Genomic DNA, 15490 nt, shown 5'->3' with positions numbered 1-15490 from the left:
AGCCTACTCAGTAGTGGTTGGAAGTGAGTAGTTTTAAGCTTTTTTGGAGAGATGGGAATTCCAAGGTAAGTAAGGATGCTCTCAGTATGGGTAAACCCCAGTAGATGGATGATCTCATTCGCTTGAGGGGTGTTATTTGAGAACAAAATAGAGCATTTAGCATTATTAACCATCAGGCCAGAATGCAAACCAAAAGAAGTTAGGGCATTATCAAGAGTGCTGGCATTAAGGAGAGAGGCCTTCCCAAAGACAAGAATGTCATCAGCATAAAGAAGATGGTTAACCGCAAAACCATCACAAGAGATTCCAGAAAAATTGCTATTATTTAGTCCACATGAGAAAGCATCCATCACCAAAGAGAAGAGCAATGGGGATAAAGGGCATCCTTGCCTTAAGCCCGAGGAAGAAGGAAAAAATCCTTCAAGCCCCCCCCATTAATAGCCACAGAGAAGTAAACATCTTCAATACACCCCTTGATCCAGCTAACAAATAACGGGGGAAAGCCTTTATCAGAAAGTCTTTGAAGAAGGAAATTCCGGGAAACAGTATCAAAGGCTTTCCTAATGTCCAGCTTAGCACAAAAATATTTCTCTCCATGTTTACTATTAAACTCACTAAGGATTTCAGAGGCTAGTACAATGTTATCCGTGGACATTCTTTGCTTAATGAAGCCGGTCTGGCTAGTGTGTATAATATGAGGCATAACCTCTTTCATCCTATTAGAGAGGATCTTTGCTATAATTTTATAAAACACGTTGCAAAGAGAGATAGGTCTATAGTCCAGGATGTTAGAAGCATGGGAGCCCTTAGGAATTAAGGCAATAGCAGTAGCCTTAGCACCCCTAGGAAGAGAACCGGTGGAGAAGAAATTTTTAATAGCCCTGCAAACATGACCACCAATAATATTCCAAGCCTCTTTATAAAACTCGAAAGTGAAACCATCCGGCCCCGGAGCCTTAGAAGAAGAACCAGCTAACACCACATTATAAATTTCCATATCAGACACCGGGAAGATGAGAGGGGCAACCATATGAAGAGGGATAGTAGATCCAATTGGAAGAGGGCATGCCCCATGGGAGGGGGAAGTGGGGGTGTTGTATAATTTTTGAAAAAAATTAACCGCCGCCCTGGCAATAGTCTCAGTGGAGTGAAAATGCCCCTCCTCAGTGATAAGTTCCTTAATCCGGCAATATGATTTTCTGGATTTGATTCTAGCAAAAAGAAAACCCAAATCATCTTCTCCCCTAGTAAGCCAGTTTGCTTTAGCCCTTTGAATCACCCAGGAACTCCAGGCCTTATGAAGCCGGTCTAAAGCAGCATTAATATTGTGAAGGGATACATTAAGGTTATGGTCAAGGGGGGAGAGCTGGAGTTGAGCCAAACATTGAGATTGAGCTGCAGAAAACTCATTAATTTTATTGGATATAAAAGAGGAATTAGACCAATTTTTACTCTTGATGAGATCCTTGAGAGAGTGGAGTTTGGAGTAAAGAGCCGAAATCGGGCTGCCAGAATTCTGAGAGGCAAAGACAGTAATCAGACCATCCCAAAATTCATCCAGATTAAGCATAAAATTCTTAAATTGGAACCGAGCAAACACATTGGGAGTGGACCCCGGAAGGATCAGCAAAGGAGAGTGATCCGAGCAAGAAGGTGCAAGAACCTTATAAAAAGAGTTAGGGAAACAATCCAACCAAGTTGTATTAACCATAGCACGATCCAATTTAATATGAATGGGGTCCTCAGCCCTATGATTGTTCCACGTGAAAAACAGACCAGTGGAAGGAAGATCTAACACCCCAGCACTGAAAATCCAAGAATTCATCTCCTGCAAACGACTGTGGTGCAGAGGAAGACCGCCAGACTTCTCCTCAATGAACCGGCAACAGTTAAAATCCCCCAGGATGATCCATGGGGAAGAAATAGTGGAGGTGATTTGAAGTAAGTTTTGCCACAGAGAGGTTCTCTCAGAGGGAGAGTTAGCAGCATAAATCACAGAAATCATGACATTAGGCATAGATGTGGAAATTGCAGTCCCATGAATGAGCTGAGAAGTGGTAAGAATCGGGGAAAAGGATATATTTTTGGAGTTCCATTTTATCCAAATCCTTCCCGGGGAAGAGCATCCAAAATTATGACAGCTAGCTTCTTCATCAAAAATTCGATGCGAATTTAAGAACCAAGGATCAGACACAGAGTCCAGAGGAACCTTAGCTTCCAAAATACAGAACAGGTCAAGGTGATGCTTAACGACCATTTGTTTGCAAGCCAGAACTCTATCGGGGGAGTTAAATCCCCGGACGTTCCAGCAACCAAAAGGGCAGTGGGTCATTTGCGAGAAGAATTAGAAGACCTAGTCTTCTTAGCATTCTTTCCTTTGGGGGCATTTTGCATTTTGGGCTGTTTAGGAGGATTGTTTCCAGACTTGGATTTAGAGGTGGAATCAGGCTGGTTGGGTTGTTGGCTGGTGGGTGTGGGTGGATCTTCATCCGGCGGTTCTGCTTCATTTTCTGGTTGCAGGATAGCAAACCGGTTAGGAGAAGAAACCGGAGGGTTAGCCGGTAAGGCAGACGATCCAGGAGAAGGAGGGTATTGAGGGACGAAAGCCGAAGAAGAGGCTATGTTAGTGACAAAGGGGCAATTGTCAGAGGAGGAAACTTCCTCAGTAGGGGAGTTCAGGTTCGGGATATTAAGCAAGGGCTGCGACCCAGGAGGAGCAGAGGGAAGAAGCTGCGTCCCAGGTAGCGAAGGAGGATTTAGTGGAAGATTCGGATCAGAAACAGGGGGAGGGGGAATCTGGGGAATGGGAGGTGGGTTAATGATGTTGGTGCTAACCGGGTTGGCAGGTGTAGTAGGAGGAGGGGGTGGTTGAGGTAGAGGAGGTCTACTAACCTGAGGAGGAGGCCTGGAGGATCGAGCTCGAGAGGAACTCCTTCCGCGAGTCGGAATAACTTTGGGCTGAGGGTTAATGTGGCAAAGGGAGGAAGGGTGGACAATCGACCCACATCCAGAACAAGGTGACGGCTTCCAATCGTAAAGCACTTTCAGATTAACATCGTCCCCATCCAGTGAAATAGGGATCTCGTCAGGAAGAGTGGAAGTGTTAGAAACCAGAACACACACTCTTGCAAATGTAAGACGGGTTTTCCTTGCAGTAAGAGCGTCTACAGCCAAGGGATGTCCAACAAAACTAGCAATTTTAGAAATCCCAGCAGGATTCCAAACAACTAGAGGCAAATCAACAATTTAAATCCACAGAGGTATGGAAGAGAACTCATCTCTTTTCGGTTTGAACTTGGATGTCCACTTCTGAAGGATGAAAAGCCGGCCAAAGAAAAACCAGGGACCCCCCGACCAAGCCACCTGGTAGTCTTCAGGCGAGGAGAACTTGAAAAGAAAAAACCCGTCGTTTAGAGACAAAAGCTCCACACTTCCCTTAGGATTCCAAGCCTTTTTTACAGCATTGAGAAGACTGAGGTAAGTCGGGCGAGGTCCTATGGAGTACCCAACAAGAGAGGAGCTCCAGTCGGGAACCCCCACAGCAAGTTCAGCAGCTGAAAATGGGATCTTACTCACTGGAGGGACAAAGGAGAGGTTGAAGTTCCCAGCGACAGGATCATCCTTGGTTAAGTTGGAGGCGAAGTTTAACCCCGCAGGATTAGGGAACACCTGCAAAGGAGCGTGAGCCGCTCCTGGCAGAGGAGGGAAATTCTCATGAAAAGAGGAATCCATGGGAAAGGGAAGAGAGGGGAGGGGAGAAAACCCCTCCCCGCACGGCGGCGGGAAGAACCGAAGAAGAAGGTGGCGGGAAGGAAGGCTAGGGAGAAAACCTGGCAGATCAGATGGGAGGAAGGGATAGTCTTATATACAAGTAAGTGGACTTACAAGCGCTGCAATGTTACTGCTGCAATATCAAGTATATCCAGCATGATATATTGCATAACTACAATCTGCATGTTTCATAAAGAAAAAAATATATATTAATTATATATAATATATATATATAGTATATATATATATTTGTATATTAAACTATGCTATATTAACCGAAAGAAGCAGTGCGATTAATTAAAAAAGCATAGAAAACTTTAACGCATTTGTCTAATCCCAATGATTTGGGGTGGACTGATAGATTGTTACTCGCAGCAAATTTCTGCTAAGAGTTTTGCACGTAATGCTAAGAGCATCTCCAATGGCGTCGTTCGGTCGCTCCAGCCGAACATCAAATCTTCCGCTATTTGCTTGCGGGAGAACAGTGCAACATCAATATTGGCGTTGAACTGTTCACCAACGTGATTTTTCTATCTCAACCGGATTTGTCGAAGAAACACGCGAAAGAGGACTTCGTGGAAGGGCACAAAATGGAGTTCGATTGGAAATGAATCACGACATTTTTTATTTTACTGCATTTTGGAGTAAAAATGGGATTTTCGGTTGGAGATGCTCTAACCTTGATTGAAGTAGATAAGAGTGGCATAAACACTAAGTGTACATTCAACGCAAATATGACTGAAGAAACTTATCCTAAATCATTGTATGTGTCATCGCCTCAATGTCACTTACAGGAAGTGCATTACCAACGCTAGGATATCCGTTTCGTTGCCAAGGCGTCCATCAGTGCTTGTATGGTGCATTCTGTTTTAGTATTAGAGAAGATTTGGACCGGAATGAGGGAGCTCTTAGTGTCCTCTACCGACCGATATTCTATAGTTTTCAATGTATCGATTCCCTACTTCATTGGAGTTAGGCTGAGCGCTCCAAGTCGAGCAAGAAAGTTCTATGGGTTCCAAGTTGGCTAAAGCGAGAATGAAGAAACCATTTAAGATCCGGCTTATTACATAAATAACTGCGAGCAATGTATATGTAAATGCGAGAAAAAAAATCATAACAAAACAAAGACAACATTGGCAGTGGTTCACCTATTGGTGCCTACGTCTACTTTAGCCAAGGAGGAGAGTTTTTCATTATTCATCTAATTGTTACGTACATAATATGCGAGAGAGAAGGGTAAGAGGTAATTTATGAATGAGCAGATTTTCTTACCAAAAATCTACTTGAGGGATTTTTTTGAATCTTTAGAAGTTATTGCTTGGTGTAGTTCCTGAAAAATATGTAATCCTCAAGGAAAAAGTTATATAAGTTACATGAATGAAGAGTACAGGTCTATTTATTGGAAGGCGTATCTTTGAATTTTATAGTTTAAGCTTAGGAGCACATCCTCCTCCGTCCTCGGTCCTTCCTAGTAGTAGTAGAGGGGGCAGGCATTTAAGAACTTTCTAACTTGAGATAAATAATTTCTAACAGTTCCAATTCTAAAACCTTATACTAGGGTAATTATTTCTTTTGATTAATTTTCATATAAGATATGTATTCATAACTATTTATAACTACTATCACTACAGGAAAATAGCTCATTTCCGACAGAATTTCCGGCGGAAATAAATTCGTCAGAAATTCCGACGGATGTTCAGACGAATTTCCGGGATTAGAAAAAAATATTTTTTTCCAATTTTTTAAAATCCCGGCGTAGTGTATATTCGCCGGAATTTCGTCGGAAATATTTTCGGCGGAAAATTTTACGCCAATAGCACTTTTCCGACGCGCGTTGAACCGGCGTAAATATTTTCGTCGGAAATCCGTCGGAAATCCTAATTTCCGGCGGATTTTGACCATTTTCCGACGAAAAATGGACGTCGGAAATTGCATTTTTTCCTGTAGTGTACTTAATGTTGTATGGTCAAGTTCTCATAGAATTGCATTGCAATCTTTGCAAGAGGATTTTTTCCCTATTTTAAGTAAAAGTCTATTTTTTATTTCATGAATCAATTTTATAAATAACTAAGTTTTCTTATTTTTCTTAATGTATGCGTTTGTTATTTCAAGATCATAAGCTATTGTGAAATCAAGTATAGCTTCTTCAAGATCATAAGCTATTGTTATTTCTTTTGATTACTGAGGCCAAGCTGGTGGTTGTTGATAAGTTTTCTGGTCGATCTCGTGGATTTGGTTTTGTTACATATGATGAGAAAAGAGCTATGGAAGATGCCATTGATAAAATGAATGGAATGAGCCTTGATGGACGGTCTATAACTGTAGACAGAGCTCAGCCACAAGGTTCAAGCAGAGATCGTGATGGAGGACATGATTATGACCGTGATAGGGATCGGGATCGTGGGCGTAGCTCTGGTGGGGGTCGAGGTTCTGGCGGAGACTGTTTTAAATGTGGCAAGCCTTGTCATTTTGCCAGAGAGTGCCCTAGTGATGATAGGTATGGAGGTAGGGATGACAGATCTGGGGGAGGTGGCAGCAGTAGCCGTTATGGATCTGATCGTGGTGGAGATCGCTATAGTGGACGTAGCCGAGATAGTGGCAGTCGTGGTGGATCAGGGAGTGATCGTTATAATCGTGATCGTTCTGGTCCGTATGAACGCCCGAGTGGCGGCAGCTATCGCAGTTGATGAGGTGGTCACTTTTGTTTCAGGTGGTCAATTGCGGTGGAGCTGCCTTTGTCAAAAGCTTTATGGTGGCGTGCTGCTTGCTTGGTGACTGGCAACCATGAACATGCTTTCTTTCCTTCTAAGATTTACCGGCGTGCTCTTCTTTTGCAAGTTTGGATCTTTTACTGGATGATCTATTGTGTTTATCTGTCAGATGTTCATTTGCTGATTGCATCAACTGCTGCTTAATAGTTGCTTGACCTGAAACTGATCTTGGTACATTAGTTTACAACTGTTGATACTAAATTCGAGTTGATTGGCAATCAATCTCCTTTCTGGTTCTAAAAAAAAAAGTATAGCTTCTTCAATTGCATTTTTATTTCCTTTAACCATAACCATTACTAATCTTCTCATAGCAATTCTATTACATATATTCATTTGAATAAACTCCAATAAAAATCCTTCTTTTAATAGGTAAATATTATAGTAGTTCATTCATCTCTTCTCATAATTTTTATCTTCTAATCCAACTTGAGAAGCATAAGCACTAACCACATTCATAATTTACACACCAATCCTTATTTTAATAACAATCACCCTACCACCAACCATATTAACCTTAATGACTTTATATTTCAACTCTTGATCAACTTCTATCCAAACTAATACTACAGGAAAAACAGTAATTACCGGCGGCTTCAAAGGTTAAACCGGCGGTTTTAAGTAATACCGGCGGCTTGTCGGCGGTTAATAAACCGCCAGAAATATTGGCGTAGGAAAATATTTACCGACGGTTTGTACCGGCGGCCTAAGTTTCCGGCGGGTTACCGACGGCGCAGACCTCCGGATAATAGCCCTCTTTGTACCGACGGTTTGCCGGCGCTTACACCGCCGGTCATTGTACCGACGGCTCACCGGCGGTGCCTTTACCGACGACTGGCCGGCGGTTACGGCGGTCGGCGAGCGCCAGATAAACCGCCGACACGCGTCGATTAACCGCCGGTGGTATACCGGCTAGGGGTGTAAGCGAGTCGAGTCGAGTCGAGTATCTGCCTTATCAAGTCTGGCTCGTTTAACACTCAATTGGCTCGAACTCGAGCTCGAGCTCGAGTTCGAGCTCGATTAGTAAACTCGAGCTAGGCTCGTTTAGAAAAAGCCAAGCTCGAGCTCAACTCGAAAGCTCGAGCTTGTTTGAAAAGCTCGAGCTCGAGCTCGTTTGATTGGCTTGATTCATCAATTAAAAATATTTTTGGAAATTTTTTCTAACACTTTTTTTTTAATTATGAAAAATAACTTAACTAATTATAAAATGTCCACAACTTTAACTTTAATTTCTTTTAAAAAAATTTAATTGTAGAAGAAATCAATATATAATGAGCAATCATCTTTCTTTAAAAAAATTTATTTAAAAAAATGATCAATATCAAGTGCAATTTTTATGCAATTAAATACAATTAAAATTTGATAAATATGAAAAAGAACATTCATCTCAAAGTTAGACCAAATTCAATATCATCACATCATTACAAAAAAGTAATTAGAATTATACAATCCGTTAAGCTCGATCCTAGCACAACATTATTACATTAAAATTGTCTTGTTCTCGTTATCTGACCAAACTTTTTCTTCTTGCTCTTCATTTGAACAGTTTGCAACTTTTCATTCTCCGAAGAAATTGATTTCCTGTTTACATTAAAAAAAAAACAAGCAGACAAAGCTCATGTTAAGAATTTTTCTGGCAATTAACAAGCACACAAAGTCATGCGGAAAATCTTTCAGGATTGTTTAGAAGCAGTTTTTCTCAAGCTTATAATGCAATAATATCGAAATTAACTCTCTCCAGAGGAAACACATTATTGATATGAATTAGTGGGAGACAAAAGAAGAATATTTGTTGAACTCTGGATCTGAGAACAAGAAGCTAGAACTACTCGGTAGGGAAAGTTGAAAGTTTGAAAAATTAAAAATTACAGTTTAATTACAGTTGAAAGTTTGAAAAACACAAGAAGACTATTTCATATCAAACATTTCTCTGTAGGGAGAACAAGCAAGCTTCATATATATATATAAAGTTACTACCATTGTTGCAAATTTTAGACCGTATAAGCTAGAACTATTGCAATGCTTACCAGCTAGTGAAATTAAATCATAATAAATAAACAGCATACTGACCTTTCTTCTGGACTCCAGACATGCTTCCACTAATTAAATTTACATCTGCCAAAATAAACAAATTTTATAAATCAACTGCTTAATAATGTCTTAGTTAATTTATGCAAAAGAAAATATATTTCTGACCTCCAATTTTCTCAAGTAATCGGTAGGACAATCTCCACCTCTTCATCCTCTTCCTCCTCCTACAAAAGCAAAGATAATTGAATATTCATATGTAAGTATTTGGGTTACCAAACAAATGTCTTATATCTTGAATGTAACATCATTACCTTAACCCTTCCCTTCAAGCCATAGTGGCAGCGAACCCAATTGGAGCCACAAAGGAGAGCTTGCACAGTCTCAACCCCTAATTTTGATCGATATGTATCAACTACTCTTTCTCCAGCACTGAAAGTGGACTCCGAAGCAACTGTACTAACAGGGATGGATAAAATATCCACTGCCATTCTTGAAAGTATGCGGTATTTGGCTTGATTGTTTTTCCACCATGCTATCACATCAAACTTCTGCCCTTCACTCCAATAAGTAATTGTTTCTTACAATGCACACATTCTCCTTTTTTTTGCCCAGTAGGAAGAATAACTTCTTTGAACTCATCCCAAACTTTAGATCTTTTTTTTCTTTTATTTCTTCCTATAACATCATCAACTTCTTCAATATCATCCACTTGATTTTCATTAGTCCACTTTTCAACCTCTTCGTCAATCTCATTGTTATCATTATGTGTATTATTCTCATTCATAGGTTGACTACCAACATAAGAGTGCAGGTGGTCATCATGCCTTACAATCTCAATATTTGCAGGCTCAATATTATCCCCTTCCATACTAACTGGTGTTGACATTCTAAAAAAATGATAATAACATGAAAAATGAAAATATATTTAACATCTAAAAACTAATTCTAATTTTTTTAACTGCAAGTAAGAGAATCAAAGAAGTAATATACACCCACATGTACATCCAAAACATCCAAAACGAACAAATCAATAATATGCATGATTTAATCTTATTTTGAAACTCCTGTTGCTTGCAAAACAAACCTAATAGTGCAATAGTTAAGGAAAAAAAAAAGAAAAACTGAAAAATAATAAGAAATACCCAAATTCTTGACTAGTTTTGGGCAGTGTGATTAAGAAATAAACTAGTACAATTTAATTATCATAATATTACAGTTTATTTATACCAAAAAATTGCATGCCAGCTATTTTCAATATCAATTACGTGAGCCTATCATACAAATTAGCTTCAGACTTCCATATGCCAAGTTGCTAACATCCAAATCAAGCTTGAGAAGAAAATTAGAAACAGAAAGAGACTTACAGAAAGAAGATGAGCGAATAAAATAAGGGGGAAAATATAAAATACACCTTTCTTATTGATTCTTTACATCAGTTTTCTAACACAAAACTTAAATTTCACAATAAAACTAAAATAACTCCTGTTTCGGTGATATGAGACTTGTTGCCTCAAAAGTTATTCATTAATATGATTTTCACCATTCAATGTTATCGAATTCTTGGAAGGAAAAAAGAAAACAAGAAAAATAAGAATTCGTTGCAAGCGTCGAGAAAAGAATCTTTTTTATTTTTAGTTTAACATAAATATTAATATATATGAAATAAATATATCTTTATATATATATATATATATATATATTAATATATATACATTAATCGAGTAGCTTATCAAGCTTTCGAGTCGAGTCGGATTGAGCTCGAACTCGAGCTCGATAATTATACGAGCTCGATTGTAAGCTCGAGCTCGAGCTCGAAGCTCGATAAGCTCGGCTCGCGAGCTCGTTAACGAGTCGAGTTCAAGCCGGCTCACGAGTCGGCTCAGCTCACTTACACCCCTAATACCGGCGGTTTCCGACGGTTGTGACCGACGATAATACCGGCGGTAAAGACCGTCGGTTGTTTCAACGGAATACAGCCGTGCGCCGTCGGTAACCGCCGGTATTTACCGGCGGTTTACCAAAAAAACCGCCGGTCATTAAAACTAAACCGCTGGTTAGCCACGAGAAATCTGTAGCACCTGCAAAAAAAATTTATCAGCATCTCCTCTATTTGAGGGAGGTTCACCCTAGATTTTAAACCTACACATAAAGCAATATATAACAACAAGTTTTGAGCAACACGCCGTTATATTCAATCAACTATCACAAATATAAACATAAGCACAACCAAACTAAACATTAAATGTAAACAAAGTAAATATGTTCAATTACAAGTTCACAAGTTCAAAAATTCACAATATTGTTAACTTTTCCAACATATGATAAGTTATAACCTTCCACAATTAATATTCTTAAAATTTTCTCCTTTCATTTAGCTTTTTTCAACAACTAATATTATATTTTATCATCATAATATCCAATAATTCTCTAGTCTTCATTTTTAAAGTCACCAATGTAAAAAATAATTGCTATTGAATAACTTGAGATATATTCTTTTTTTTATTTCAAAAAAAAAAAAAAAATAACTTGAGATATGTCACTTAAAGGTGTGGCTCCTTAGCCAAACCTTACTTTTCATCATAATTGAATTAAGTTGTGCATTACTTGTATAAAATAAGTTAAGTCATAATTAAAGGGGCATTTTATTGAGCTCTTAGTGAGCTAATTATTAAACAACAAGCAAATATTTTCATGAACATAGATGAATGAGTGTGTCAACATTTAATGTTGTTTACCTATATTTTGAGCTTTAAAAATTATATTCAAAGATTGCTCAATTATTTAAATAAACAAATATAAATAAGACTTATATATGAATGAGTATCAAGATATACATCAAGTGTGCTAATTTGCTTACAATCATAATCATCTATAAAATTGCATAGCTTGGTTTACAAATAGCCTAAATTTTCAATAAAACTCATCAATTTAAAAGTGGTTATGCAAATTATTTCAATTAAGGTTTCGTTTGGGGCGGATTTCTTATGCTTATTAAAGCAATAAGAATGTCGTACCAAATAAATCCTAAATCTCCCAATGGCTTAAAAAGTTGAATAATATGATAAAATAATATCCATATATTTTTCAAATATGCACATAAAACGAAACGTTTATTCAATTTCTTTTATTAAAACATGACAAAAAATAAAGTGATTTTGCATAGAAAATGCAAGTAGTACCCAAAAAATGCAAACTATGAAATATAACTTCATTAAAATACTAATGCCCTTAGAAACCAAATAAATAATTTCAATGGCCAACTAAGGTTAAATATCATATTACATGATTTGAACATCAAAACAAAAAGAGATATCATGTTGAGTAATGTAAAAAAATCATATAAATTAAATTATGGACTTAATATAAAGTAATAAAATGTTCAATATACTTCCAAGAAAGACTACTACTTTGAAGTAAACAACACTATTTACAAGACATCTAAAAGAAGTTACTAATTATTATATTTATTTATTCCTCTCAATTAAACAACACAAATAGTTTGTTTTGGGGAATAATATAATTATATTTAAGGTTGGGCAACATATAAGTAGTAATAAACATGTAGGGTTTGGTCATGTTCAACGAAAATAGAAGATGCACAAACAATGCGTTGAAATAGACTTAATGAAGGAATATGAAAGGAAATAATAGACTTTTTTAAATTAAAAGAGAGTTTATATTTGACAACACTGGATTAAGTTTCCATATTTCAAGGGCTAAGATGATTTCTTGGCAAAACCAGATAAATTCAAAGCATTATCTTTAATATAGTACAAATTTAAGGGATCAATATACCTAAAATATATGCACAGTCGGTTATAATTTTGCTGAAAAGTTCTATACAATGCAGCCAAGGGCTTGTTTAGTTGTCGAGAGGGGAAAGGAAATAAATACTAACAATCTGGGATCTACAAAATTCATGTTTAATGAAACTGGCCGGTTGCCAAATTCAACTCCTGGTATAAGGTAGTGAAGAAATAGGCTAAAGTTGAAGTGTGCCAAAAATGAGGGAATGTAAAACATGAACTCACTCCGTTCCGAAGGGAAGCTAAACATCATGATCAAGAAGTACCATCTCACCACAAAGGGTTCTTACCCACTGACATAAAAGTAAAAAAAAAAAACACAAAATGGAGTTGCTCTGCGAATGAAAGATATTTCAGTTGAATAATATAAGTTATCAACATGATGAAAGTGATGTCAAATAAATTGACAGATAAGCTGATAAATTAACATTAATTGACTTACAAGAAGATGATGAGACTGGAAATGAGCCAGACAACGTTGATGAAGCCTGAATGATTTCTTTGTCTTGCACCGGCAAAGTGGAATTAAAAAATACTGCATGTGCACTTTGTTTGGGCAGTTTAGGTGATTTGTAACCCTTATGCAGGGGTTGATTGGTTGCAACTAAATTTGAAGAGTAACCTGGTGGGGAGCCAATTCTATAGTCAGAGTCATGTGACAATGTTCGAGACAAATTTTCACAAAAGAGACAAGGTGGGTGTAAATCATCTTGATCTATAGGAGCATAACAAGGGGAAAGAGACCCGGTATGATAAAGAGCATTCTTCAAATGGAGAAGAGTATGGTGTTGCAATAGGAGGAGAAGGAGAAGGAGATGGTGATGGATATGGAGAAGGGCTTGAAGCCTGTAAAGATGAAACTGAATTTTTAAGGTATGAAGTCAAAACTATAGACTTAACTTCACCATAAACAGAATGATTAAGACCAAGATTTTGAGCATGTGAGCCCGTAACAGCTAGTTGTTTCAATCTGTTAGGTAACAGAGTACCGCTCTCGTTATCAGACAAAATGGAAGCTTGCAGCGTAACAGGAGGCGCTATAGCAGAACCATTGACATTTGTCATCTGCACATATACAATCTGCATGCACAGTGGAAAAGAATTTAGTATTATAGTTGTAGAATATAAATATGTAAGAAAAATGATGAAATGATTGTTACCTCATCCGCCTACTTTCAGCTGATCCTTCAGTTTTTTCATATTGTCCTGGATATGATTAATGGAGTTGCTTACTGTGAAGTTGAAAAGAGCCTTCGTCCTCTCCCATATAGAAGATGTTTGAAGAGGAATGACAGTGATCCCCCCAGGAAACTTCAAAACCTCAAAACACAATGTTTCTCCAAAAATAGATGGAGTCAAAGTTAGATTAATTTGCTGGAGGACCAACTCTATCAAAGATGATCTCAACAAACTGAGCGCTGGTGGGCTTATGCATGCATTTCTTGGTTTAGGAAGAACACCAAAGACACACAAGTAGACGTTATAGAAGTGGTAGGATGCATAGAAATGATGGAGACCTGTGGAAATAACAAGCTTTAGTTGAACATATGATATAGAATAAAGTAGTTCAAGCATATTGAAGTAATACCTATGCGGTAGGAACTCCTATTTCCTCAAATATATCATATTTGAGCCTTCCAGCGTGCAAAGTTAGCAGTGAAAACGGCTTTTCCTAAATGAAACTAGTTTGTATCTCAGCTGAACAGTACCAGAGATAACATACATATTACTAAAATATTCATGCTATTGAATCGTATGATGACAGGCCCATCAAACACAAATAAATTACAAAGCATTATATTTATTGCTTTGCCTAAGCATGTTACATATCAGATAAAGTGAAAAATGCATTTTTTTTCTTGATAGCATGCATTGACATGATTTTTTGCGGCTGAAAAGTTCTCCTGATTTAATGCGTCCCAAGAGAAATGACGTCTTATGAAAATAATTTGATCCATAATTCGTTCAACTTATCTTAATTGTGGTTAAGAAAGGGTTCACATGTCCATGGGATGCCTATGACTACCGGGGAAATCTAAGCAAAATAAAGAAGATTAGCAAGCTCGTCAACAATCATTCATAGGTTTTGTCTTCAATGAGAAAATTTTCTAAAAAAAACTCCAATGGCCGACTACAATTAGATTTATTACAGCTTATTTGACGCTATAAAACATACTAGAAGCAAAGCAAACTTTAGAAAGCTATGTTCACTTTCGCATGACAACTTAGTTATGCTTGGGCAAATAAATTTGAAGAGAAGTTAAAAAATATTATTTTTAATGAAAGGTTTTGGTTAAATGTTAGTTATGAAAAAACAACAACAAAGCTATTAGTTCTAGTCTTAAAGATGCTTGAAGCAGATAAAAAGCCTGCAAAATGCTTCATTTATAATGCAAAGGATGAGACTAAGTAGTTGGTAGATCATAATTTAGGGGAGATGAGTTCAGCTATAAGCATATTTGAGAAAACATTGATGAAAAGTAGGAGCTTCAACTTCATCATTATTTGCATGCTGCAAGATATTACCTTAATCCTCAATTTCTATATGTTGAGAACAAGTTAAACAATTTTGTGATCAGATTAGGTTTATAACATTGTATGGATAAGTAGATAGCTGATTAAATTGAGAGAGTGAAAGTTGATTTATGAGTTGTAGCACTTAGAAATACAGAAGGATTCTTTAAATTATAACAAATCAAAGATACAACTAAAATAGTCTCCAAATAATTTGTAACACAATGGAGAAAAAGGATTCATGTAGCCGACCCCACGTAGTGGGATAAAGGCTTGATGTTGTTGTTGTTGTTGTTGTTGTTGGAAAACACACAGAGGGGCCTACATGTAAAAATAAAAAAGATTACAAAGTCCTAAGGAACACAAACGGCTCAGAAAGCTCCAACGAGCAACAAAAAATAAAATAACAAAAAGGCCTAATAATATCCTACCGATGCTATAGAAAAGCTTCCAAAAAAGAAAGAAAATGATAATCCAATACAACTCAATCTTTCTGCCAAAATCCAGACAACAACCTGAAATAAACTGACCTGCAAAGCAGGAAAACTACAAAACAAACAAGTGAAGAAGCAATTATAATAAAGGCACAATTGAAAAAAG

At 37.3% G+C, this 15490-nt stretch overlaps 2 protein-coding genes across 2 annotated transcripts; one reads left to right on the top strand and one right to left on the bottom strand.

The window, feature by feature from the left end:
- Positions 1-5934: 5934 nt before the first annotated feature.
- LOC110099762 (glycine-rich RNA-binding protein RZ1A-like) lies at positions 5935-6790 on the top strand. The gene has a single exon (XM_028693039.1). The coding sequence runs from the start codon at positions 6036-6038 to the stop codon at positions 6456-6458; it is 423 nt and encodes a 140-aa protein (XP_028548872.1). The 5' UTR covers positions 5935-6035; the 3' UTR covers positions 6459-6790.
- A 1116-nt stretch (positions 6791-7906) lies between these two features.
- Positions 7907-15103, bottom strand: LOC110099763. Its single transcript, XM_020827019.2, has 6 exons — positions 13541-15103; positions 12819-13456; positions 8882-9457; positions 8736-8794; positions 8610-8654; positions 7907-8120 (listed from the first exon to the last, which is right to left on the bottom strand). Exons 1-2 carry the CDS (start codon positions 13949-13951, stop codon positions 13082-13084), a joined length of 786 nt encoding a protein of 261 aa, XP_020682678.1. The 5' UTR covers positions 13952-15103; the 3' UTR covers positions 7907-8120; positions 8610-8654; positions 8736-8794; positions 8882-9457; positions 12819-13081.
- Positions 15104-15490: the final 387 nt, after the last annotated feature.

Source organism: Dendrobium catenatum, unplaced genomic scaffold (assembly GCF_001605985.2).
Source record: "Dendrobium catenatum unplaced genomic scaffold, ASM160598v2 fragScaff_scaffold_220, whole genome shotgun sequence".
Taxonomy (NCBI): Eukaryota; Viridiplantae; Streptophyta; class Magnoliopsida; order Asparagales; family Orchidaceae; genus Dendrobium; species Dendrobium catenatum.
This window is presented reverse-complemented; position numbering and strand designations above follow the sequence as displayed.